The sequence below is a fragment of the Cricetulus griseus genome, chromosome 5 (genome assembly GCF_003668045.3).
Source record: "Cricetulus griseus strain 17A/GY chromosome 5, alternate assembly CriGri-PICRH-1.0, whole genome shotgun sequence".
NCBI classification, from domain to species: Eukaryota; Metazoa; Chordata; class Mammalia; order Rodentia; family Cricetidae; genus Cricetulus; species Cricetulus griseus.
Genome location: NC_048598.1, coordinates 49,221,996 through 49,247,699, shown reverse-complemented (window position 1 = coordinate 49,247,699; position 25,704 = coordinate 49,221,996). Strand labels below are relative to the sequence as shown.

The window sequence follows — 25,704 nt, the reverse complement described above, 5'->3', positions numbered from 1 at the left end:
CCTAGTGTTTTTTTACTTCCTTCTAAAATTAATATATTAATATGGAATTCCATTTTCATTTTCACCTGCAACATGACTATCCTAGAAAACCATTCTTTAATAACCTCCATTATCTCTGTGCTGCCTTTCTTTCTGATTTACGTTCTACTACTCCTTTCTCTAACCAGCTGTCTAGTCAAACTCCTTTATTAAATTATAGCAGGAACAGCCCTTCCTCTGTGCTTGCCTCTCCCTACTCAAGTCACTTTGGCATGATCTTCCTGCTTTTAATTTCTCAAGCCTATTTTTTTTAAAAAGATTAAGCCCAAATCACTTAATAAACTATTATCTTGATGGATTATGTTTGGGGGTTGTTTAGAATTCCCTTTTCTCCTTTATATCTGCTTTATAAGTGACATTATAGTCTTCTACAGAACAGAGGTCATTTACATACACACACACACACACACACACACACACACACACACACACACACACACACACACTTGTGGTATTCTGAACTGGTAGCAAGTAATGATGTAATAATGGCACATGCGATTTCACAGCATGACAAATCCAAATATTAATGGAACATCTGAGATTGTCAAATGAACATTTTCTTCTTTCCTCACAGAACTTACTAAGAATGATTTTGTAAGACTCACATGGTGGCTCTTGCATGTAATCCCAGAAGTTGCAGGAAGAAGCAAGAATGTCCCCAATAGCCTGTAGGCTAGCCTGGCCTACATAGAGAGCTTTAGGACAGTTAGTACTTGATAATGAGACCAAATGACATCAACAAACAAACAAGAATTAGTAAAAACATATAAATTGGCTTTTATATTTCAGTATTATTATCTTAAATACCAGATCTTAGACCAGATGAACAAATTTTCCAATAATCCAAATGTCACCTAGGCATAATATTTTCCATAACAATAATTAACTATGTAAATTTGATATACTTTTCAAATCACCTACAACAAATTCTTAGTTGTATGAATGATAAAAATAAGTGCAAGAGTAATTAAGTACTGACTCAATAATGGTTATGCTGTAGATCTTAATAGAAAATAACCAGTGTTTATGGTAGAAAGTAGAAAGGAAAAATAAATTATGGACTTTGATCAATTGAAGCATCATAATGAAAAGAGTAATACTTCATTCATTAGCATTTATCATTTAATCATATCAGGCTGATTACAGTGAGTGTCTCTGTCAGCTTTTATAAAGTAACAGTTTAGATAACTTACACATAGAACAAACAGTAAGTGAATATTTCTAGTGACACTTTGTTTACCTTGATTGACTAATGCAGCTTTTTGCTTTGCTTTCCTTTGGTAGATACTTGATCCGACCAGATCCACTGTCCTACCTTCCAAACAGTGAACCCAGTAGGAAAAACAGCATCTGCAATGCCGCTGTTCAAGATTCTCGGGAGGAAACTCAACTCTGATGAAAATAAAATAAGAGACCTTATTATCCCTACAGAGATCTTGCTTGAAATCACTAAAATATTGTAGATGGTCCTAAGGAAATGACTGGAATGTATTCAATTTCTCACCTTCTATTTAAAAACAAAATCTATTCTCTTAGAAATACAGATCATTTTGAAACTTAATGTGGTATTTATTGACATTTTCCTGGTTAGTATTTCAATTTCTTCAGTGGGGGATTCTGAAAATGACCATAAAATGCAGAAGTTAAAATCTGATATTTAACTGTTTAAGAATAATCAGTCTTGTATGCATCCTATTTTAAAACATCACTAAGGCTGTATGAAAATAAAGAAATCCATCTGTAGTCAGTGCATCACAAGGGCACTGAAGCCTGATTTTCTCCTTATAATTAAGTATGTCATTATATTATTTAAATTTGCTCTTTCTAAAATTGAGCCCATTGAGAATGTATGCTTATCTCTATCTACAAATTAACCATTAACTTCTGTGGCTGACTTCTGCCTAAGAATCATAGTTTTCTTCAGAATAGATCTTTAGAGTCATTTATGTCTATCTTTCTGTATATTATTGTGTTCATTTTAGAATCTGAAATATCCATAGCATGTTTAATTATTCAGAAGAAACTAAAACACAAAAAAACCTGGGCTTTTTCATAACTTCATGTCTAATGCACATTTTATGCCAAGAAACATTTACTTAAGAGAAAATATTTTTGTTCTCCTAAAAAAAATACCTAACATAGAGAAAACAATACATATCTTTTCAACTAACATGAATGTGAGAATTGAAATATTACCTGTATATATCAGATGAGCAGTGATGACTTCCATTACTGTTGGCTTTAATATTTTCCATTTAGCTATACAACAAATTTCATTAGGAAAATGGATCAAAGTTAATATTTATGGATCACAGGGACACTTTAAAACCTTTAGCATTCTCTAAATGTCTTTGATATTAAATATTCACACTTAAAATCTGTTTTAATATAAAAATTATCAAACATATCTATACTTTAACAGTGTAAGGAAATGTCATTAACAGATATTTATTGCATTTTAAATTAAATAAGAGCTTTTCAGAATTTGACATAAATTTAACATAACTAATACTTTTGTCTTTATTCCCTATTTTGCTCTTGACAAATACAACAATGCACGAGAATGAATGCATACGCAGTTTGCCAAATCTGTAATAAAGTGTTCCATGAGAGATATGTTGGTATATTTCAAAAATAAAAATTCTAATTTTTATCTATTTCTTTAGTCATGAACTTGGCACTTACAACTTAAAATAGTCCATGTAAGAAATGGAATATTTTCTCCTTTCTTATCATAATGAAATAGATCACAGAAAAATTTTAAAAATGAAGCCTTACACCCTCCCAATAATTATACAGAAAAATAGAAATATAAAATGTGAGATCAGATCTTCCAGCCATTTTACAATTTGACTAGAGGAAATAGAATGCCTTTTTTTTAATTGTCAGTATTTTATATTACCCATAAGTTAGAATAAAACAAACATGGAGAATTCCCTCAAAATGGGGAGATAGAAACCCTCTAGTCTTCAGAGAAATTTGGTTAGAGCAAGTTACTTCAAATTGAGAGCATGCCTTAAAAAGTCATGATTGTATGCAAATATGTGTGTAGGTTATAAATGTGAAATACATTTGAAAAACAACACATGATTTTAAAACTGAAAGCAGAATTTAATTAATGTATGCAATTGATAAGATATTGAATATACTGACTTATTTTACATTTGGATATCATTAGTCACGTATGATATTTCTTTAGATTGACATTTTTTATTCCATTATAGTTCTTTCAGGAATAAATGTCAGATTTTAAAAGCCTTCTATTTCCCAATGAGATCTGAAGTTTAGTATTTTTGCATTATGACAGTTGCTAAGACTGGGATTTTAAACTAGGATATGATTATATTTCCTGTAAAACTAAAACTTTTATTTCGTAAATTTTAAAGTAATTATTTTTTTGATTATGAGTATTGGTCCAAATTTAATATTTGACAGAATTAATATTGCTTGCTATAACAATGATAGTTTATAGACTTTCCAGTTACTTAAAGAATAAATGATGCTTACTAAAGTCTTTCAACAACTGCTGCCTTTTTTAAAAACTTACACTTGCACATGAAGATAAAACATGAAGTAATTGTTCTCTTAGCCCTTCAATTTGTTAGGTTTATTGTCTATGTGCCATTTTGCTACCAATTTCTTTGAATTGCTTTAAAAATAGATAATAATAAAATTATTTCTGATGATGATGAAAATCCCTTGTTTTTTTAATGGCAGAACTTTGTTTTGACAAATTATGTTTTAAACTGTTAAAGTACTTTTGTCATTTTTATATATCAAATCCCAAATAAATGTGAAAGTCACTCATTGGAAGAGAATGAAAAAATCGCTTGAATTACCTCTTAACACTACAGTCTGCCGATTATTATTTGGCAGGAAAAGAGAAGGGGAAAGGTGGGTAGAGAAAGAAAAAGGATGCACAACAGGAAGTAAAAGATCAAGAGGGCCTGGGATGGAACTAAAATTTGTTTGAATACTAAAAATGGAAATATATTTTGAAAATATTTTACAATGCACAGTATTGGGTCCTGGTTTACTCATTTATAAAATCCAAAAAAAATTTTCCGAAGGGAAAATTAAACTGGTTTTAAACATTGAGTGCTCTTTTCTTTCAGGCAAACACTAGACATGTTTTTCCTATTTTTGTTGCTGTGGTTCCTGGAAGAACCCTGAAATGTATTTAATGAGGACAAGATTTAGCCATGGGCATAGAAAGAGCAAGTAGAGAACAGAAACATAGGACAGTGGGCCTGTGAGTTCTCTGACATTTCATTCTGTCTCCCATATATCCTAAATTAATCATGATGTTGTGAAACTCGTGGACAATAGACAGTCCCTGGAAATGCATGTTCTGTCCTAAGGACTACTGGAGCAGTGTGACATCTGGGTATCCAGAACACTCTGGAAGCTTTTGCAAGGTGGTGTATTGTCTTCACCCTTGTTCCGAGGCTTAGGACAAGGACTGTTGTAATGTACTGTGGTTATCACATAGTGACTCTAAGGAGCTCTCAGCATAGAGAGGTAGATGTATCTCAGGAGAAGTGCTGCTGGTCAAGTATTCCTCAGAACAACTTTCCCTAGAACCTTGGATCAGACTTCTACTGAATTCACCTAGTACAACACCATTGTGGTTGCTTTTCTTTTTTTGATATCCCACAGTGATGCCTCCAAAGAACCTAGCATCTGTCGGAAAACCTTCTCCCAGAACCCTTTATCTTGACCCTGAAGCGGTGAATATGTTTATATACTACTTCATAGATTTCATGTTCTTTTTGCTAAGCAATCTAATACTTCTCCTGTGTTCTGTTAAGAGTTAAATCTTCACCACAGCATTTTTCCTTTGTCCTGTACAGAGATCCCTTGGTCATCACAATGAAAGAAAGCTACTCCTTTAGACAAAAGGTTAAGAAGCCAGGCAGTGGGGGAACACACCTTTAATCCCTGCACTCAGAAGGCAGAGGCAGACAATCTCTGTGAGTTTGAAGCCAGCCTGGTCTACTGAGCCAGTTCCAGGACAGCCTCCAAAGCTACAGAAAAACCTTGTCTAGAAAAAAGAAAAAAATAAGAAAAGAAAAGAAAAAAAGGGAAAAAAGTTAATTTATGATACTCATATACTGGTTCAAAACTTGAACTCATGGATTTGACAAAACACAAACAGAAGCAATTATATCAGCATTATCTACTTCATCGATGTCAGCCTAGATACTAATTATAAGGAGGTTTTTACTACAGCTAAACAGGAAACAAAGGTACAATATACATGGTCAGCCTAGAAAAAAATAGTATTTACAAATCTAAGAACAGAATGAGGGAAAGGAAAAAAAAAAAGTTAAGCCACAAAAGATAGACAAAGCTAATCAAATCAGAGCATATAAGAACTGGATATGAAGATGGAATGGAGCAGGGTTACAGTTCTGCTCACAGTTATGTGTACGCCAAGAAAAGTAGCTCACAGAATCTACCAGAAGGATTTCAGAACCAAGATCACTACCAGAGACTAGTAATAAATTAGCTAGCTAGAAATTGCTTCTTCAAAAGCCCTTATGGAGTCACGCAAAGAAAACAGTTGTTTGAAGTTTGGAGTTCCTGCTAAGACCTCTACCACTGCTGCATTGAGCTAGCAAGTCAGGACAGATTTTCTTCTAACATTGTCATAGTCCTAGCAGAAATTTACCAAACACTACAGGGACTAAAGTCATGTAATTTAAACATATTTTATTTATTTTGTATGTCTTTGTTGTGTTGAAAAGCTGTCATCTGAGACCTGATTTATTTCATTATAATATTTATTTTTTTTATTTATTCTCCTCCAATATTGAAAGCTTCCCTGTGCTTGAATACCTTTATAAACAAAATAGAATTTTGCTGCTTTTTAATGTGCATTTAAAAGCAGTTCCTTAATCTAGTATTTATTGGATTTACTTCCCGCATTACTATTACAGTTAACTTTTTATATAAAATAAAATGTTATAATAAAGTTATAGATTTTGAAAGTTACCTTGTATGTAAACTGAGTTTATTTTGTAATGAAAAATATCTCTTAAGTTGAAAAAATGTTGATAAAGTTTATGTGAAATATTATTGGCCTGATGCTTTCAAGGGGTTCCGTGGCAGGTTTCTCTTCTCTGCCAACTAAAGAATTAAAAGTCAAGAGTCTTGGAGAATCTCAGAACAGTTATCATCTGATACATAGAAAACCAGGAACCCTATGTGGCTCTTAATTTCATTAACAAAAGAGTTTTAAAAACCCACAAACAGAAGCTCAAGGACAACAACGTCCCTCAAAGGGAGGCTTGAGGACAATTAATTATAGTTCAAAAAGAAGCCCTAGGGCCTACAAGCTGTGATTTTACAGATGCCTGCAGGGAAGAGAGTGGAGAGTAGAAAACCTAAGCTATGCTACTTGGGATGAAGCAAAGTGAAAGTCAGCTCACAGGGACCAGGCAGCCTCACCTTAGACACAGTGCATGAAAGCCAAAGCCTGAATTCCAGAGTTGAAAAGACACTTAAGCTGTGGTCAGTTTCTAGACACACACACCCCCACACAAAAAATAATAGAAGAATACATAGATTTATATTCACTACAATATAAATATTCAAAAATTATTCAAAACAATGTAACAATATAAAATCATTGCTTCAGTAAGAATTCTAAAATTACATAAACTGTAAGAAAAATGGAAAATAATACACACTTGACAAAACACTAGGATTTCAAACAGTCTTGGGCTGAGCATGGTGGATCTGCTGATAAAGTTCTAATGGATTGACTTTGAAGTTTCTGGCAAGGAACAAGCTGTGAAATGACTGAAACTCAGACTGGAAAACGTATTTTTTAGGAATAATAAAGTGCATGTTCTTGTCTTGTTACCACTAACTAATGGAGGAAAGCTCTTTTATTTTGAAGTACCCAGTATCTTCCAAGTTGGTGTGAACAAGTCTCATTTGTCTCTTGAGAGGAATCAAGATTTATTGTTGCACTAGGCAACACACTGCAATCTAATTTGCAGCCAGAAGAATAAACAGTCATCTCAGAGTCACTGGTATAAAATAAAAAACTAAGTTAATCAGACTGTTTTCTCTTTGGTTGTTTTAGAATATAAGATTTTCAGCACATATTTTGACAACAAGCAATTTGCCTGTTAAGTTATGCAGTTACCAATATGCTTGTGATATCTATAGTTGTTAAAGCATCTCAACTTTATATGTTCAATAAAAACGTTAGATAATTAGTATCAAACTGTATGTAGCTCAAGATTGTTTCTATGGCAGTTTACTACTGCAGAAACCTCAATCATTTAATGAAGTAATTTTCTCTACTTAAAATGTTATTTTGGCAGCAGAGTAGTGGTGGCACACACATTATTCCCAACCCTTGGAAGGCAAAGGCAAGCAGATCTCTGTGTCTGAGACCAGCCTTATTATTTTGGGAGTTGGGCCTGTTCTGTAATTTTTTTTCTTGAGTTTCAGTAAAATGCTTAGTATATATGCACTATGGATAACTAACTGATAGTAAGATTGCTGTTAACAACCCACAAAAGCAATGGTTTAGCATTTTGAATTAGTATTTGTAAGATTTATAAAATTCTTAGGAAGTCATTATTAAAATATACCAAGAAAATCTGCCCTATCACATAATTTGAGTATCCAGACAATTTTTCAGCATTAAACTAGTTATGCTCCTCTGACATCCTTCAATTTCTCTAACACCTTGTTTGTTTACTTCTTTACATAGGATAACCACCAAAGCAATTACTGAGTTCATACTACCTTGACGAGAATGAGCCAAGTAATTTAACATCTTTTTGCATCATAGACCTAAGGCAATTTTCATTTGAATCCGAAATCAATTATTTCTTTGTAATTCATCCAATACTATCATGGGGTAAACCACAAGACATAGATGATCATCAAGGGTTAGTAATTTGTTTTGTGAATACAATATTGACCTAGTCTCCAGATGCTTTGTTGTGCATGGATTCACCTGTCATTGGCAGCACCTCAGCCCTCAAACCCTGACTAAATGGTGGAAAGGTGGCTGCTCACTAAGCTGAGCAGCAACTTCCTGATTTTGTGACTAGGTGAAAATTGTGCTCTCCTGACCAGAATGATGAAGCTGTGCCTGGTCCAGTTTTGAACAACACTGCAGAGGAACTGCTTCATGTCATAGACTGCTTTACTGCAGAGTACATGTTGAGCTCATTCTTGGAGCTATAACTCACCTCAGATGGCTTTGAAGGAGAGGAAATCTCTGTCCTTAATAACTATGTGATGAAATTAAAAATTGTTTTAATATCAAAAGTGGACTTATATATCAAATATGTGGATATATATGGTTCCTAACTTTATTAGTGTATATTAATTACACACAGTAATAAGATTCATTAAGACATTTTCCTACAAGTACATAATGTCCTTCCCTTAATGCTCTTTTTTCCTCTTCTCTTCTGATCCCCTTCTTCTTTCTGACTCATCCCCATTTTAGTTTCATGCCTCCCAGATGCCTTTTTTGGTAATCCAATAAGTTTAATCAGGATTGCTGATATGAGCACAGATGAGGGGGTATTATAGCATCATGAATAACTTACCAGGAGCTAAAACATGAAAGAAAACATCTCTCTCTCTCTCTCTCAGCTACAAGTAGCTGCCTACAGCTCCTCAATGAAGGGTAGATCCTTTTGATCCCCTTCCTTAAATATGAGAGAATGTTGTTGGGAACAATCTTGTGCAGGTCTTGTGTTGATAATCAGCTAGTTCTTGTTCATGAGTACAATGGATATGTCTTACTGAAGAACAGCTCTCCATGGTATTCCACTCCCTCTTCTGTCTGTAATTATTTCTTCACCTCTTCAGAGATGTTCCCTAAGCCTTTGAAAGATGCATAGACAACCTGTTTAAGGCTGAACATTCAACAGTCACTTATTCTCAGCACTTTGAGCAGTTATGAGTCTCTGCTATGAGTTTTTTCACTGACAGCAAAAAGATGCTTATCTGACCAAAGCTCAGAAGAAGTTCTCTGCTATGGCTATAAACATAAATATTTAGAGGTTGTGCTTTACAGGCACAACATTACCCTAACTTTTTGTTGTTGTTGTTGTTTTGTTTTTCAAGACAGGGTTTCTCTGTGTAGCTTTGGAGCCTATACTGGCACTTGCTCTGTAGACCAGGCTGGCCTCACAGAGATCGGCCTGCCTCTGCCTCCCGAGTGCTGGGATTAAAGGCGAGTGCCACCAACACCCAGCCACCCTAACTTTTAAGATGATGACTGATAAGTTCTATGTGTTCATGGACTAAGAATTAGATGTTACAAAGACCCTTGAATCCAAAAGTAGCTCCAGGTTGAAACTCATTATCATTTTATTCAATTGGTCATGCTTATGACTGTTCACCACACTGCTGAAATTGGCATGTCTTCAGGACATTAACATAAAAATATCCTTTCATATGAGTTCAGAAAAAGAGAATTCATTTGACTAAAGGAAATGCCTAGGGCCCATCCTTGATCTTCTCACTCATCACTCCTCCAGGTTTTATGATTTCTGTTCCATCAAAGTTTGTCAAATCTGAGTTCTCATCTCTGCCTCTCCAGACTAGAATAGTCACATATCAACCTCTATGTGAGCTACATCTCTCAAACACAATCTCCACTTTTCCCTTTTTTATTTTTCTAAGTTATGGCTAGAAATATCCTTTGAAAAATGAAATGTTTTAAATGAAATAATCCCATCTGTCACCTTCCTTTAGAATAAAGACCAAAGTACTTAACATGAGTATAAAGCCATAATCATTGCACTGTTTACCTGTTCCGTATCACCAGTAGAATTTCCCTCACAGGTCTCTATCCCTAGTTAAGACACACATATGCTATGTTTGCCTTAGGCCATCTTTCTCTTAACTTCCTGATTTGTAGAAAGCTTGGTTCTTAAATGAGTTATGAAGAAAAGCTTATTTAAAAAAAATTTTAGATTTAAAATCTTGTGTTGTTTTCTAAAGATTTATTAGAAAATAAAGTTAAAAGTTGTTTTAAAAAGTTTCTTTTTTAATTATATGCCTATGTGGGTTTGTACACATGAGTGCAGGTGCCCTCAGAGGCTGGCCTATGTCCATCTAGAACCTGAGAATGTTTTTGGAAATAGGTGATAATGTGTGAAACTATTGTGGATAAAGGTGATCTCTGAATGTCACTGGCTCCTCCTTTTCCAAAGATGACCAGAGGCACCTGTGATAAGGATGGTGGTGCTAGGAGTAAAACTACCATGATCAGGGGAATGTACAGAGCAGCTAGCACCTGCCAGAAACCAAGGGGGGACTTTCAGACTTGCAACCTGAGTGAGTCTTGTAACCTTTCGGTTCCTGCTTTGTAAGCACCAGACTTTTAGTAATTTGGCTTATCACTTGAAGGAAGTCAATACACCTAACACCTTGAGTTTAGTTGACTCGTTAACTCTGCTTCAAATCAAGAAAACCTAGCTCCCTCTCCCCTCCTCCCATGCTCCCAATTTGCTCAGGAGATCTTGTCCCTTTTCCCTTCTCTGGGGAACCATGTATGTCTTTCTTAGAGTCCTCCTTGTTGGCTAGCTTCTCTGGTGGTGTGGATTGTAGGCTGGCAATCCTTTGCTCTATGTGTAAAATCCATATATGAGTGAGTTCAGACCATGCTTGTCATTTTGTGACTGGATTACCTCACTCAGAATGGTTTCTTGTAGTTCCATCCATTTGCCTGCAAATTTCAAGATTCCTGCAAATTTCAAGATTCCACCCCCCCCCCATGCACTCAGTACTTATCCTAGCATAGGAATGGACTTTGGGAGCCCATTTCACATAGAGGGATACTCCTTCAGCCTAGAAACATGGAGTCTATGCCAAAAGATATGAAAGACATTGAAAACTCTCCATGGAAAGCGTCACTCTCCCTGGGGAGCAGAAATGGTATGGGATAGGTAGGGTGTTAGTGGTGGGGCAGGGGAGGAGAGGAGGGTGAGGCAACTGGGATTGACATGTAAAACAATCTTGTTTCTAATTTTAATAAAAAAAAATGGAGAAAAAAAAAAAGAAAGAAAACCAAGGAGGAGAGATTAGTTTGAGGGCTAATTGGTGGGTTTAAACAAAAAGTTCTTAAGATTGGTAGGTGGCTCTAGTGGTGAGGGACTTTTCAGGGTCAGAGTTGGGAAAGCTATCTTTAGCTTGCCGAAGGCTGTGGGATGCCTTCTGAGCAAGCAAACGACTATGGCTTCCTGCTGATTGGTTGTCCCTGATATGACTTTCCTGAGAACTGATTGCTTAGCTTCAGCCAGCTCCAGTAAATTGAAACAAAGGCCTGATCCCTGGCAGGGCCTATTAGAAACCTGCCAGGGCCCTGGTTTGCCCCCACCCCCACCCTCTCACTCACCCAAGGAAAGCAAGGGTCAGAGTTAGGGTTGTCAAAGAGGGTCAACTGTAGCCTTGAAAACCCTGTCTGGGGATACCTCTGCCTCTAAGAATACCAGAGGGTTACTGTTAGGATCCTGGAGAAGCCCACAAAAGACTTCCAAGTATGCCATCAGCAAGAGTTTTATTATTGCAGGATGCTGGGACCATCTATTCCACACAAAGGCGAGGTGGTAAAGACCCTGAGAGGAGCTCACAGGCTCCTTTTAAGCACAGCAGAAGGGGACTTCCTAGGGCAGTTAGGTCACTTTAGATATGATTGGCACAAGAAAGTAGCAATCAAATTAGTGAATTCTAATTGGCCAAGGCTAGTCAGGAGCTGGTCAGGGCTAAAGTTTTCTATTTTGGAACAGGCCTGGACAAGTCCGAGGCTTTGTCCTTATTTGGTTATCATCTTGAGCTTTTTGGGCTCAGGCCATCAGGTCTTCTCATCCTTTGTGTTGGGGGTCTTGGAGATTGATTGTCCTTTGTTTGTGGCTCTTGCTCAGAAACTTCTTGCTCAGTCTCAGGAAACTGAAATTGAGGTCTCATCTCTGAGAGAAGACTGAGCAGCCTATTATGGAATCTGCTTGGTCCTCTCAGCACCAGTCACTCATAGGTCACTTCCTCAGATCCTGGGAAGCTTTTATGCCAAGCAAAGGGAAAGCTTATCAAATGCTGCTATTGGATGGAGGGTGAAGAGACTGGTGAGACAGAAGATGAGTCTGTTACAGGTGAACTGGAAATAGGAGATAGAGTCTTAATGTAACACCTGGACCCCTAAGGGGGAGAACATTGAGTCACCAGGATATCCTACCCAGTCTTGGCATTCATGTTAGGGTATTAGCGGTAGAAAAGTATCGTGGCAGATCCAGGCCAAGGAACACTACAGAAATCACACCGCTCCACAGATCTCACAGGAGAGGTTTATTGTGGGTGGGGGAGTAAAAGGCTACCTCTGAGCAGAAGAGAGAAGGAAGACAGAGAGACAGAGAGTATGAGGGTCAGCAAAAGAAAGAGCAAGAGCGAAAGAGTGAGAGCTAGAGAGTGGTCCATTATGACAGAACCTTTTCAAAGGTACATGTGTCAGATTTGGAGGCTGGTGATGACATATCTGCTGGCACTGAAAGAGAGCTGGGGGAGGCACCTGAGTGGTTCCTAACAGCTACCACCATACTCTTGAACTAAATAAGCATGGACTAAATAAATGTTTTTTTCTTTGTTCATGACTTATCCTTGGGCATTTTGTTACAGCAACTGATAAAAACGAAGACTATCTTTTATCTCAAAGTTAGTATTTAGACTTAATCTTGTCATAACTCCTTTTGCATACCTTAAATTACCTTTGTCTTTTATATTTTAATAATCATATAATCTTTACTAATAGTTTCTAAGCTTATGTCTCACATGTGTCTGTGTATATCACAGAAAAAAAAATGCTTTTCTTTCCATGTGTCACATGCTCTTCTATATTTTCCAGCTTCCTTGTGATTAATCCAGGACAAGTAGAATTTCACTAATTACCTTTGCTAGATGGAAAAATAAAATCCTACACATATCAGTAATCTATTTTCATCCTCTCATGGAAAGAACACTGTATACTTAGTTCTAAGGTAATCATGTCAACTGGAATACACCTGCATACTCACTCTCAGCTGAAAACCAAAGACATGAGGTGAATACAAAATAAATTGGGTTTGTTAAGTACACTTAGAATTGTTAGCTGTAATATTTTTGCTTTGATTTTCTTAAAAAATCACTACTGTAGATATTACCCAGTCTAGATTCTCTGCTATAATAGTACACTTTTAATAGGTAATCTGAAATTTCAAAGTATGTCTTTATTATCTGGAGCAATGATACATGAATTAAATTTCATTTACTTTTTTTTTACAAAGGACTACTTCAGAATCCTTTCTCAGTTTCCATATGTCTTCTACTTCATCCTCAGTTGTGACTGACAACTCTGCATCCTACATAACTGAAAAACTTTAAAATCAATCCTGTTGATCTACTCCATTTGCTTATCTATTAGAATGCAACCCGTTGTCTCCGTTTTTTCTTTTCTTTAATTATTTTCCTCTGGTTTTATCTTTTGATAAATTTCTTTATTCTTGAAATTTCGTAAACAAACCTTCTCTGTGTCTTAGAATTTCAAACTGAGCTGTAACTTAATGCCCTGTCTCATATTTCTCTATCTGCTTTTTCACTAGCCAACTACATTGTTCTCATCAGTATACAAATGTGCTATTATCATTTCAGTTTTATTGTCTAGACTGACATCTGCATTTATGTCTATTTATACAGCCATATCTAAACATCTTCAGATTCTTTGACTAAAATGCATTTAGTTGAGTCCTCATTCCTCTATTGTTCTTTACAGCCAATTCTTTCCTCACCTGTTTCTACTTATATTTTTTCTCCCATCTTATGTGTCTTTCTAGAAATTTATGAAGTATAAGTGAGGTTGGGGACCCCTAACACGGTTGTAGAAAGTCATCTCACAGGCCATGCATTGGACACACTTGGCAAATAAGAATTTACTAGTAGTTTGTCATACTGGCCATTGCTTCTGTGATATGAAAGCCTACTCACCCTCCAGCACTTCTAATATAGCTGAACTGCTTGAGATAGAGAACCATATTTTTTCTCATATTTCTTCTCCCAAAGCAGGTCTGGCTCCATTACCTGTGTCCAGACAGCCAAAGCAATCTGTCTGACAGTAATTCTTGTTTATATCAACCATTGCTTGTTATTTCTGAAATATGATTTTTCAATACATCTTCACACACACTGTCCCTTACTAAATCATTACTCATTCTTTGTTGTAAGAGAAATACCTGTGTATAATTTTCTCATGATTTGTCTCAAATTTAGAATCAAACTTACTCTTACATTCATACTCATTTTACTTTGAATACCACCCAAATAGCTGATCACAGTTGTATATTAACAACCATTTGGTTCCCTTACTGGTTGTTGGAGTCAATGACTGATACATGATCTGTCACAGAAATAGATCTTGAAAACAAGACAGGGAACATATGATACATAGTCAAAGTTTATGGACTTTAAACAAAACTAAATTAATTATATTATATTATTATATTATATTATATGCAACACATCCAAAAATTTTTTCTTTATGCTTATCAAAGATCTTACATACATTTGTTGAACTGACATTCAATTATTCTTGATATATGCTTCCAAAACAATGAGAACATATTTGAAAAATCTCAAAGTGCAGGATTGAATTGGCTCTATTACTTGTATTTGGATTTGTTCAAGAAAATTTCATTAGTCTTGCAAATTGAATAGTATTCAGTGATTTTGTCACTTGCTATCCACTTCATTAATCATTATTTCTGTAGTAGAGTTCATTTTGGCATATGAAATCTTAATATTTTCATATATTTTTGTTCAAGAAGAAAAGCAATCAATAAAAGGGTGTGATTGAAGGAACCAGCTTCCCTTTTGGCAGCCATAACAGCCAAACACGTGCTTGCCATAAACCTGCCTTGGTCACTTAGAGGTCAGATGCCTGTCTCGTGACAAGGAACCCATCAGAAGTTAGTCACTAGAAAGTCAGATGCCTGCCTCGTGACAAGGAGCCAATCAGAAGTTAGCTGGTGTCGCTATGCTTTACGACCCTGAGTGTGCTTTACGGACAAGCGCACAGCAATGACGTAGAGAGCATAGCAACCACCCTGGGAGGGCCTATGGGCCATAACAACCAGTTGACCAATCAACACAGGGCAAGCCCTCCAAGCCTGGAAGCACACCAATCGTGAGCTTGTGCGTAAGCCTGTGCGTACCCCTAGACACTCCCCTTACGCTGCCCTATAAGATCTTTTGGGAGAACCTGGGAACCGAACCGTCTTTTCTAGCTGTCCGCCATGGTGGGTGGGTGAAAGACCCGAGCTAACATGGGGTTAGCTCGTTAAATTACTTTGCAGCAAGCTCTTGAATCCGCCTGGTGATTGGGGTGACCGAGAACATGTCCTGGGACCCCGAATACTTGAGTTTTCGGGGGTCTAACATGATGATTAGTATTAATTTTCAATTTAACACAGTCTAGAATCATCAGCCAAATGGAGTTTCAATGGGGGATTGTTTTGATTTTTAATGATTTGGGAAGACACAGTACACTAGGGGCAGCTACATTCCCTAGGCAGCAGATTCTAAATATTATAAAAGAAGAGAAAGCATGCAATTAAGTAAGCATTTATTTCTCTCTGCTCTGGACTGTGCATATGTGACTGGCTGCTTTGAGCTGTTGCCACTATGACTTCTTGGCTATAATGTATTGTAATCTGGAATTGTAAATCAAAGAAGCCCTTTTCCCCAAATTATTTTTGTTAGGATATTTCATCACAGCAACAGAAATGGTACTAGAACTGTCCCGTCCCGTGGGTCAGTCATTCAGGGTTCCGGAGGGGGCCTGCCTGAAAAAAAGTCATGGGCAGGAGAAGGAAGGAAGCCAAGTGGCGCAAAAGAAAGAGGACCAGAGTTCGTCTATGCATTGTCAAGGCTTCCATTTATTGGGGTTCAGACTGGGTTTATATAGCCCTGCAACAAGGAAATTAGGCAGGCAAGGGATAACAGGAAGGAGCCGGAGCATTCTTCTTATCAGCCGGAATATCTTGTGATCTTCCCCAGAACAGGGAACAGGAAAGCCCCAGGCCCTTTCTCGGAACAGAAGCAATTAGCAGTTCCGTGTGGCCAAACCATCTAATTTCAGGTTACAGGAGGCTCATAAAAGGGTTTACAGAGATGGGCTTTAAAACCCATAGTTTAGGGCCCATGGCCCTTAACATAGAACAAAGGCTAACTAAGTTCAAAGACTGAATCATCAGAGAGTGACTTTAAACTATTTTTGACTACCACTTCCTCATTTTGACAGCTTAGACAAAACAAAATGGAGAGTTCTATGTAAAAAGTAGTTGGCATGTAGACAGTGCTCTAAATCTATAGAATCCCATGATTGAAGAAGTTTTAGGAAATGAAATACGTGTTAAAAATGAAATTATGTAATATAGCCTCCTTCAAATGGAACATGATCTTAGTGAAGAACATTCAACTTACACCTTTATAGACATATGTAGACACTCTTAAATATGACTAAAACAACATGTGCAACCAGTATTAAAATCCTGGAATTAAGAATTGGGTTTTTATTTATTTCAATCTCTTGGATTCTGAGTTAGAAATGATCCATGGAATCTAATCACTGTTGTTCCCTTACTATGTGTTAATGCTAAACTGCACAAATGTATCACTTTGAGTTGTTATATGTAGTTACATCGCCTGATTTTCCTAAAATGATCCAATATTTGTTCTCAGAAAAATAAAAAGCCAATCAATGCTACAAATAGGGACACTAGAACAGTCAACATCTGGAGCTCTGCCTTGGACAGTAAAACCAGTGCAGAGCAGTGTGGGTCACATTCCTACAGACAGAAGGTTCACCCTCCTGTAAGGGGGAAGAAAAGCCAAGCCAGTAATTAAGGATTTAACTAAGGATACTTCCTAGGGGGTGTTGAATGACAATGATACCAAAGGCTCATGAATTTAAATCCTTGGTCCCCAGCTGGGGGAATGATTTGGAAAGGACTAGGATGTGTGGACTTGTTGGAGTAAGTGTGTCATTGAGGTTGGGTGTTGGGATTTCAAAAGCCCATGCAAGTTCAGCATCTTTCTCTCTGACACCTGCTTGTAGATTAGTAGTTTAGCTCTCAGCCCCATGCCTTACCACCTACTGCCATGCTTCTGGCCCCAATCATAGAACAACCTTCTGAAAATGTAAGCAATTCCCCAATTAAATGTGTTCGGTTGCCTAGGTCATGCTATCTCTTTCCAGCAATAGAACAGTAGCTAAAAACACTTCCCTATGTTTCTGATAAAAAATTCTAACTCACACATTCTTTGCCATTTCTGACCTAAGGAAATCTGTAAAATGTTTTTTGTTTTTTCTTGCCTGCCAAACAATAGACATTAGGCAAACAATAATTAGGTTTTTGCTTTAGGAAGTAGTTAGTCCTCAAACATAAGGTTGTCATCTGGTTAAATGATTTACTCATTAAGATTCACAGGCTAATCATCATATCTGACTTCTGAACACTTACCTATCCTCCCAGGGTTCTGATGTTTTATGTAATTATTTACTTAACCCCAGTCTATTTGCTTAGATCATTCATTCCAGGCCTTAAAAATGTGTCTTTTCTTTGGAGATACTGAATTCTGCCAAAACCTTTCTTCACACAGTATGGCAAGTCCAACAAATAGATTTGATGTTATCAATGTTGACATTTCTGTCATTTTGGGAAAATAACAGCAACAGCAAGGCATTTAGCTTTCTTTTTATTTTCCTTGTCTGGATGGATTCATATTAGTCACCTTACCTTTTGTTGATTAGTTTTTCTTCAGACAAATGCAGATATTTTTATTTGTCAAATCTCATTAAGAAAGTTCTTTTTAAAGAAATAGTGATAAATGGTCACAACTTTACCCATTCACTTTTCCTGTGCTTTAATTTGTTTATTTTTCTTTGATTACATCTTAGTTTTAAAACAAATCATTTTCACTAGTGAGCAAAACTAGTTTCCTATGATTTTCTCTGACAATATTTGGCTGTTTTTTTTCAAAGATGGAAAGATTTCCCCTCCCCTTTTATTTAAAATACATTCTTTACTCATACATGATATTTCTATCTATTATAGCATCTTCTCTCTCTGCTTCTCCCAGCTTCTTCCCATGGACTTTCCCCTCCTGATGCACCCCCTTTCTGTCTCTTATTGAAAAGAGCTGGCTTCTAGGAGATAACCAAACATGACAAGATAAAATGTAAGATAAAGCAAATCATCATCTCAAAGTTGGACATGGCAACCCAGTAGGAGGAAAGGAGTCCAAAGATTAGGCACAAGAATCAGTGACCCACTTGCTCTCACCCTCAGGAGTCCCATAAAAATACTGAGCTAAAAGCTATAGGATATAGGCAGAGGATATGGTCCAGCCCCTTGTAGGCTCTTTGCTTGCTGCTTCAGTCTCTGTGAATTCATGTGTCTTGCTTAGTTTATTTGGATGACCTTATTCTCCTGGGGTCATCCAGCCTTTCTGGCTTTTACATTCTTTCCTCCTCCTCTTCCAGAGGATCTCTGAGGGGAGTGATTTGACAGGAATCTCTTACTTAGTGTCGTGACCCTTAGTCCATGAGGTTCTACCTGAGTGTGGGTATGTGGACCTGGAAGCTTCGAGGAAACCAAAGGTGATAAAGACCAAACACAGGCATCTTGTCATCTTCAGAGAGCTCTCAGTTCCACGTTGTGGAACTAGAGCCATTTCTTTATTAGCCATCTTTTCTGGTGTTTCTTAACCATCCTGCTAATAACATGAGGCAACCATTTCTCTCTTTGTTCTTCTCAATGCTCTGCCAGCGAGCCTCTTAACTTTCTGTCCTCCCAAGTTACTCATGCCTCCAGCTCTTCCTCCCAGGTGAGAGCCTATTCAGATGCTCAGGCACATACAGATGCAAATAAGAGGCATATCATCTTAGGGCATGGTAAACAGTAACAGCCTAGTGTTAATTAACAATACAATGGTGACCCGGATCTTCATGGCACCACCGCTGTTTATGACAGCCAGAGCCTGGAACCCAGAATATTCCATAACAGGGATATTCGGTCCCCCACAATTTAGCCTGTTTAGCCTGTTGGTCTCTGCATCTGTTCCCATCTGCTGTCTGAGGAAGCTTCTCTAATGATGATTAAATAAGGCACTGATCAGGATTAATTTTTTTTAAAGAAAATAGGATACAAATTTGTGTAGCTTGGAAGGAAGTGGAACTGAAGCAAATAAAGGAGAACATCAATATGATAAAAATGCATTGTATAAACTCTAAACAAACTAATACAAGAACATTAAATAACAAAAAATGGATTTTTTTCTTTCTTTTTTGATTTTCTCAGACTTTCCTCTAGGTCACTATCTTTGTTATTATGTCTCTATATTTGTCACTAAATTATGACTTTTAATTTATTTTGTTTACTTTTCAGTATCTGCCTGAGGGCTTACTTTCTGTCTCAACAATTTCTGTTTCTCCAATTCTGGGAATCACGGACAGGGATAGGCAATTGTTTTGCCACCAAGCCTCATCCTTAACCTAAACAACTCACTTTTGAAGATTTATTTGTGACATGAAAAATAAAAGAACCATTGACAGATATTGGAATTCAAGCTTCAAGATGAAGATCAAAGAAGCAAAGTAGCCAAGCCTATCTCTTATCTCTACTTCAGGCTGAAAGGCTGATCCTGTCTCCATGAGTTCTCACTAAGCTTCAGACTACTGCCTCTCCTCAGTGTGGCTGGAGAATCAATGCGTTCTTATCCTCAGTGTGGCTGTAGAATGAATGCCAATTCTGAGTCCCAGTTCCTGTCTTAAATACCTCTCATGAGTCCTGGGCTACTTCTGGTTCAGGTTCCCCTGCCCTGTTCTTGGACACCTGGCCCTGGGGGACTGTTCACAGGATCCGAACTCAGCGGGATCCAGCACACCTAGAGACTGCCAAGGCCCCAGTAACAGTCTTGCCTCCATCCAGGAGAAGAGGACAGACATTAGAATATTGGAACTGTTTGCATCTATGAGAAGGGAACCTTGGTCCCATACCCACCAGGAGAGGAACAGACTCCTGCTACACCCACCAAAAGAAAGGATGGGAAGAAGACAATATAAAAGCATATTCAACAACAGAAAAACCAATATGACACCCCCAGAGACTAAGGATCATACACCAGCAAGACCTGAACATCACAATGCATGTGAAGCAGAAGAGAGTGGCCTTAAAAACGTCTTCATGAAAATGATAGATGGCCTCAAAGAGAATATGAGAAAAATCCCTTAAAAATGAAAGAAAAAACAAACCAAATAATACAAGATATCAACAAATCTTTCAAGGAAATACTTCAAGACCTAAAAACTGAAGTTGAGACAATAAAGAAAGCACAATTTGAGGGAATGTTAGAAATAGAAAAGCTGGATAAATGATCAGGAACTACAGATGTAAGCATAACCAATACAAGAGATGGAAGAGAGAATCTCAGGAATTGAAGATACACTTGGAGAAATTGACTCCTCAGCCAAAGAAAATCTTAAGTCCAACAAATCCTTAACACAAAATATCCAAGAAATATGGGATACTGTGAAAAGACCAAACCTAATAATAATAGGTATAGAAGAAGGTGAAGAAATCCAACTCAAAGGCCTAGAAAACATATTCAACAAAATCATAGAAGAAAACTCCCAACCTAAAGAAAGACATGCCAATGAAAGTCTAAGAAGCTTACAGAACACCAAATAGACTGGACCAAAAAAAAAAAAAAAAGTCTCCTCGCCACATAATAATCAAAACCATAAACATACAGAATAAAGAGAAAATATTAAGAACAGCAAAGGAAAAAGGTCAAGTAACATATAAATGCAAATCTATCAGAATTACACCTGACTTTTCTATGGAAACTATGAAAGCCAGAAGGTCCTGGATAGATATTCTACCTACACTAAGAGACTACGGATGCCAGCCCAGACTATTATACCCAGCAAAGCTCTCAATCATATATTGATGGAGAAAACAAGATATTCCACGACAAAACCAGATTCAAACAATACATATCTACCAATCCAGCCCTACAGAAATTTCTGGAAGTAAAACTGCAAGCTAAGGAAATTAACTACACTCACAAAAATATAGGCAATAGATAATACCACTTTAACAAGAGCCAAAAGAAAAAAGGGATGAAAACCCACACATAATTTCACCACCACCACCAAATCAAAAACAAAAAAAACCAAACAAACAAGAATGAAAAATCAATGGTCATTAATATCCCTCAATATTAATTGTCTTAACTTGCCCATAAAAAAGACACATTAGCAGAATGGATAAGAAGACAGAATCCATCTTTCTGCTGCATACAGGAAACACAACTCAACTTCAAAGAAAAATGGTACCTAAGAATTAAAGGTTGGGAAAAGATTTTCCAATCAAATGGAACCAAGAAACAAGCAGGGGTAGCAATCCTAATATCCAACAAATTGGACTTTAAACTAAAATCAATCAAAAGAGATGAAGGATGTCTCTTCCTACTCATCACAGGATAAATCCATCAGGATGAAGTCCCAGTTCTGAACATTTATGCCCCAAGTACAAATGCACCCACTTCTGGAGGCATCACCATCCCTGATTTCTAGCACTATTACAGAGCTATAGTCCTGAAAACAGCCTGGTATTAGACAGGAAGACCAATGGAATTGAATTGAAAACCCTGATATTAACCCACATACCTATGAACACAGATTTTTGACAAAGAAGCTAAATTTATATGATGGGGGAAGTGCTTCTGTGTGTTTGTCTTACTGGATGGTAAATAAAATACTGTTTGGCCAATGAGCAGCAAGTTAGGTAGGACTAGGAGTCAAAGAGGATTCTGGGAAATGTAGTAGAGAAGTGGTGTTCCAGGCAGGAAGTGACATAGCAAGGAGAATCATATTTAAGAAAGGAGAAACAGAAAGTGTCCCCTTTCCCCTTTACCTCCTCCAGTGGTGGGATGTGAGCCACTGGCAAGAGAGGATGCCAGCAAAAGGCATCCTCTATATAAGTCTTATAAAATATATAGATTTATGATAATTAAGACTGTTCTAACAGATGAGAAATCCTAGTCATTGGCCAAGCAGCTTTGTACCTAATATATCTCTGTATTATTTTGTCCAGCCACTTGGCAGGCAGAACTCAGGTGGCTGGCGGAGACTGCCCACGTGGCAGTAGGGCTTGCACAGCTTTTGGCGGGAAGATTGATCATAATATTTATATGATGGAATAAAGAAAGCATCTTCAACAAATGGTGCTGGCATAACTGGATGCTAGAATGTAGAAGACGACAGATAGAACCATGTCTACCGCCATGCACAAAACTTAAGTCCAAATGGATCAAAGACCTCAACGTAAATCCAGCCACACTGAACCTATTAGAAGACAAAGTGGGAAATATCCTTGAATTAATTGGTACAGGAGACTGCTTCCTGAACATTACACCAGTAGCACAGATACTGAGATCAACAATTGACAAAGGGGATCTCCTGAAACTGAGAAGCTTCTGTAAGGTTAAGGACACAGTCAGTAAGACAATTTGGCAGCCCACAGACTGGGAAAAGATATTCACCAACCCCACATCTGACAGAGGGCTGATCTCCAAAATATACAAAGAACGCAAGAAGCTATTCTCCAAAACACCAAACAATCCAATTAAAAAGTGGGGTAGAGAACTAAATAGACAATTCTCAATGGAGGAATCTAAAGTGGCTGAAAGGCTCATAAGAAAGTGTTCAACATCCTTAGCCATCAGGGAAATGCAAATCAAAACAACTCTGAGATACCATCTTACTCCTGTCAGATTGGCTAAAATAAAAAACACCAATGATAGTTTATGCTGGAGAGGATGTAGAGAAAGAGGAACACTCCTCCACTGCTGGTGGGAGTGCCAACTTGTACAGCCAATTTGGAAATCAGTATGGCAACTCCTAAGGAAATTTGGAATGAGTCTACCAAAAGATCCAGCAATTCCACTCTTAGGAATATATCCAAAAGATGCACATTCATACAACAAGGCCATCAGTTCAACGATGTTCATAGCAACACTATTTGTAATAGCCAGAACCTGGAAGCAACCTAGATACCCCTCAACTGAAGAATGGATGGAGAAAATGTGGTACCTTTACAAAGTGGAGTACTACTCAGCAGAAAAAAACAATGGAATCTTGATATTTGCAGGAAAATGGATGGAACTAGAAGAAACCATTCTGAGCGAGGTAACCCAATCATAAAAAGACAAACGTGGTATGCACTCACTCATATGCGGATTTTAGACATAGAGTAAAATAATACCAGCCTACAATCCACACTGCCAGAGAAGCTAGTAAATTAGGAGGACCCTAAAAGAGTCATACATTGTCCCCTGGAGAAGGGGAAAGGGACAAGATCTCCTGAGCAAATTGGGAGCAAGAGAGGAGGGGGGAGGGAGCTAGGAGAATGAGAAGGATAGAAAAGGAGGGATGAGGAGGACATGAGGGAGGAGAAAGGTTGAGTCTGGGGAAGAATAGAAGAAAACAAGAAAGGAGATACCATAATAGAGGGAGACATTTTAAGTTTACAGAGAAATCAGGCACTAGGGAAATGTCTGGAGATCTACAAAGATGACACCAGCTAACAATCTAAGCAACAGAGGAGAGGCTACCTTAAATGCCCTCCCCTGATAATGAGATTGATGACTGTCTTATATGCCATCCTATAGCCTTCATCCAGCAGCTGGTGGAAGTAGAAGCAGACACCCACAACTAATCACTGAACTGAACTGGAATCCAGTTGCAGAGAAGGAGGAATAATGGGCAAAGGTTTACAGACTAGGTTGGTGAACCCCACAGAAACAGCTGACCTGAACAACAGGGAGCTCTTGACCCCCAGTCTGATAGCTGGGATACCAGCATGTGTCTGATCCAGATCCCAGGAACATGGGTTTCAGTGAGGAGACCTCGGAAATCTATGGGACCTCCTGTAGTAGTTCAGTGCTTATCTCTAGCATAGGTGTAGAATTTGGGAGCCCAATCCACATACAGGGATACTTCCTGAGCCAAGATACACGGTGGTGGGTCTAGGCCCTATCCCAAAGGATATGATAGACTCTGATGCCCCCTATGGAAGGCCTCACCCTCCCTGGGGAGCAGAAAGGATATGTGATAGGTAGGGTTTTAGTTGGGAGGGGTGTTAGTGGAGAAGGTAAGGGAGTGGGAACTGAGATTGACATCTAATACTATCTTGTTTCTAATTTAAATAAAAAAATAAAAACAAAACAAAAAAAGTGTGAGCTCTGGTACTTTTTTAGACTGATTTAAATCTCATGTAACCCTGAGTGGTCTTGAACTGAGTGAAATCCATCTACCTTTGTCTCTTGAGTCCTGGGGTTAAAAGTTTGTGCCACCACTGCCTGACTTCCACGGCTGACTAGTATGGCTGTTTTGCTATTTTGATCTTCAGTGGCTTTAATAAATCATAAACAATATATTACCACATTTATTCTTATTAATTTTAATCATGTGTGTATTTTATGTACATATATGGGCATGCAGACACACACTTGCACCTGCCATGCACACATAGGGACACATCCAGAGGCCAAAAGAGTTTATTTAATGGTCAAAACAATAATGAATAAAAACAAAAACATTTAAATCAAGTTAGTCTAATACATACTAAAAAAAAATTTCCAAAACAAAAACAGTAAAGCATTTAGGTGGTGATGGTGGTGGTTATGTGCGTATGTGTGTCTGTGTGTGTGTGTTCACATAGGGCTGTATGTGTTTGGTATGCACAAATATGTGTACAGATGTTCAAACTTTCATGTGCATGCATAGTCCAGAGTTTTGTTTCCTGTCCAGGTTTATTACTCTCTGTTCTCTTGATAAAGAGTCTCTAAGTTAACCTTTATCTAGGCTGATGACCATCAATCCTTCTCCCTCTACTCTCCACAGCACTAGGGACTGATCATAACCTGAGTTCTAATGTGGTATGCATATGATTGTGATATGCATGTATTGCATAACCAAGTGTGTGTGTGTGTGTGTGTGTGTGTGTGTGTGTGTGTGTGTGTGTATGTGTATGTTTATATGCAGGGCATAAACCAGAAGAGAGTAGAGAGTTTCCCCCTCTAGCAAAATTCACCTCATAATTTTGGGGACAGGGAGCTCAAGGTTTTCAGCAGCACTGGCAGTCAGTCATCCATTTACCATCTTTTTCTTTTCAGTTCCTTCTGGATCAGTTTTTTAATGTGCTGAAGGATTTCTCCCTTTCCCATCATTTCTTTGTCACTTGTACTTCTACTGTCTTTAGCTCTTTCTTTTAGGAATATAGTTGGTTGTATTTCTTGTTCCACATTGCATAGTGGTTATTGTATTTATTTTCTTCTTCATCAAACTTAACATGGGTAAATTTGGTGGGGTGTTCTCTGTATTGTGATATAATAGGTGCATTCTTTATGCTGTTTTTCTTGAACATTTGATTGATTAAACAACTTCTCCTGTAGTCTGAGAACAGGGAAAGGAATTTAACTAAACAGTTATGGAGTTCTAGTTTTTAGAAGCCACCATAGAGTTGCTGGGAATTGAACTCAGGACCTTTGGAAGAGCAGTCAGTGCTCTTAACCTCTGAGCCATCT

At 37.6% G+C, this 25,704-nt stretch overlaps 1 protein-coding gene across 3 annotated transcripts in view; it reads left to right on the top strand.

Moving 5' to 3' along the window:
- Positions 1–1,435, top strand: part of Kcnt2 (potassium sodium-activated channel subfamily T member 2) — a 339,295-nt gene extending 337,860 nt beyond the window's left edge. For all 3 annotated transcript variants that reach the window (XM_035445603.1, XM_027417432.2, XM_035445602.1), the window contains one exon: positions 1,324–1,435. In XM_035445603.1, coding sequence (XP_035301494.1) covers positions 1,324–1,435 — 112 coding nt within the window. The remainder of the gene's footprint in view (positions 1–1,323) is intronic.
- Positions 1,436–25,704: the final 24,269 nt, after the last annotated feature.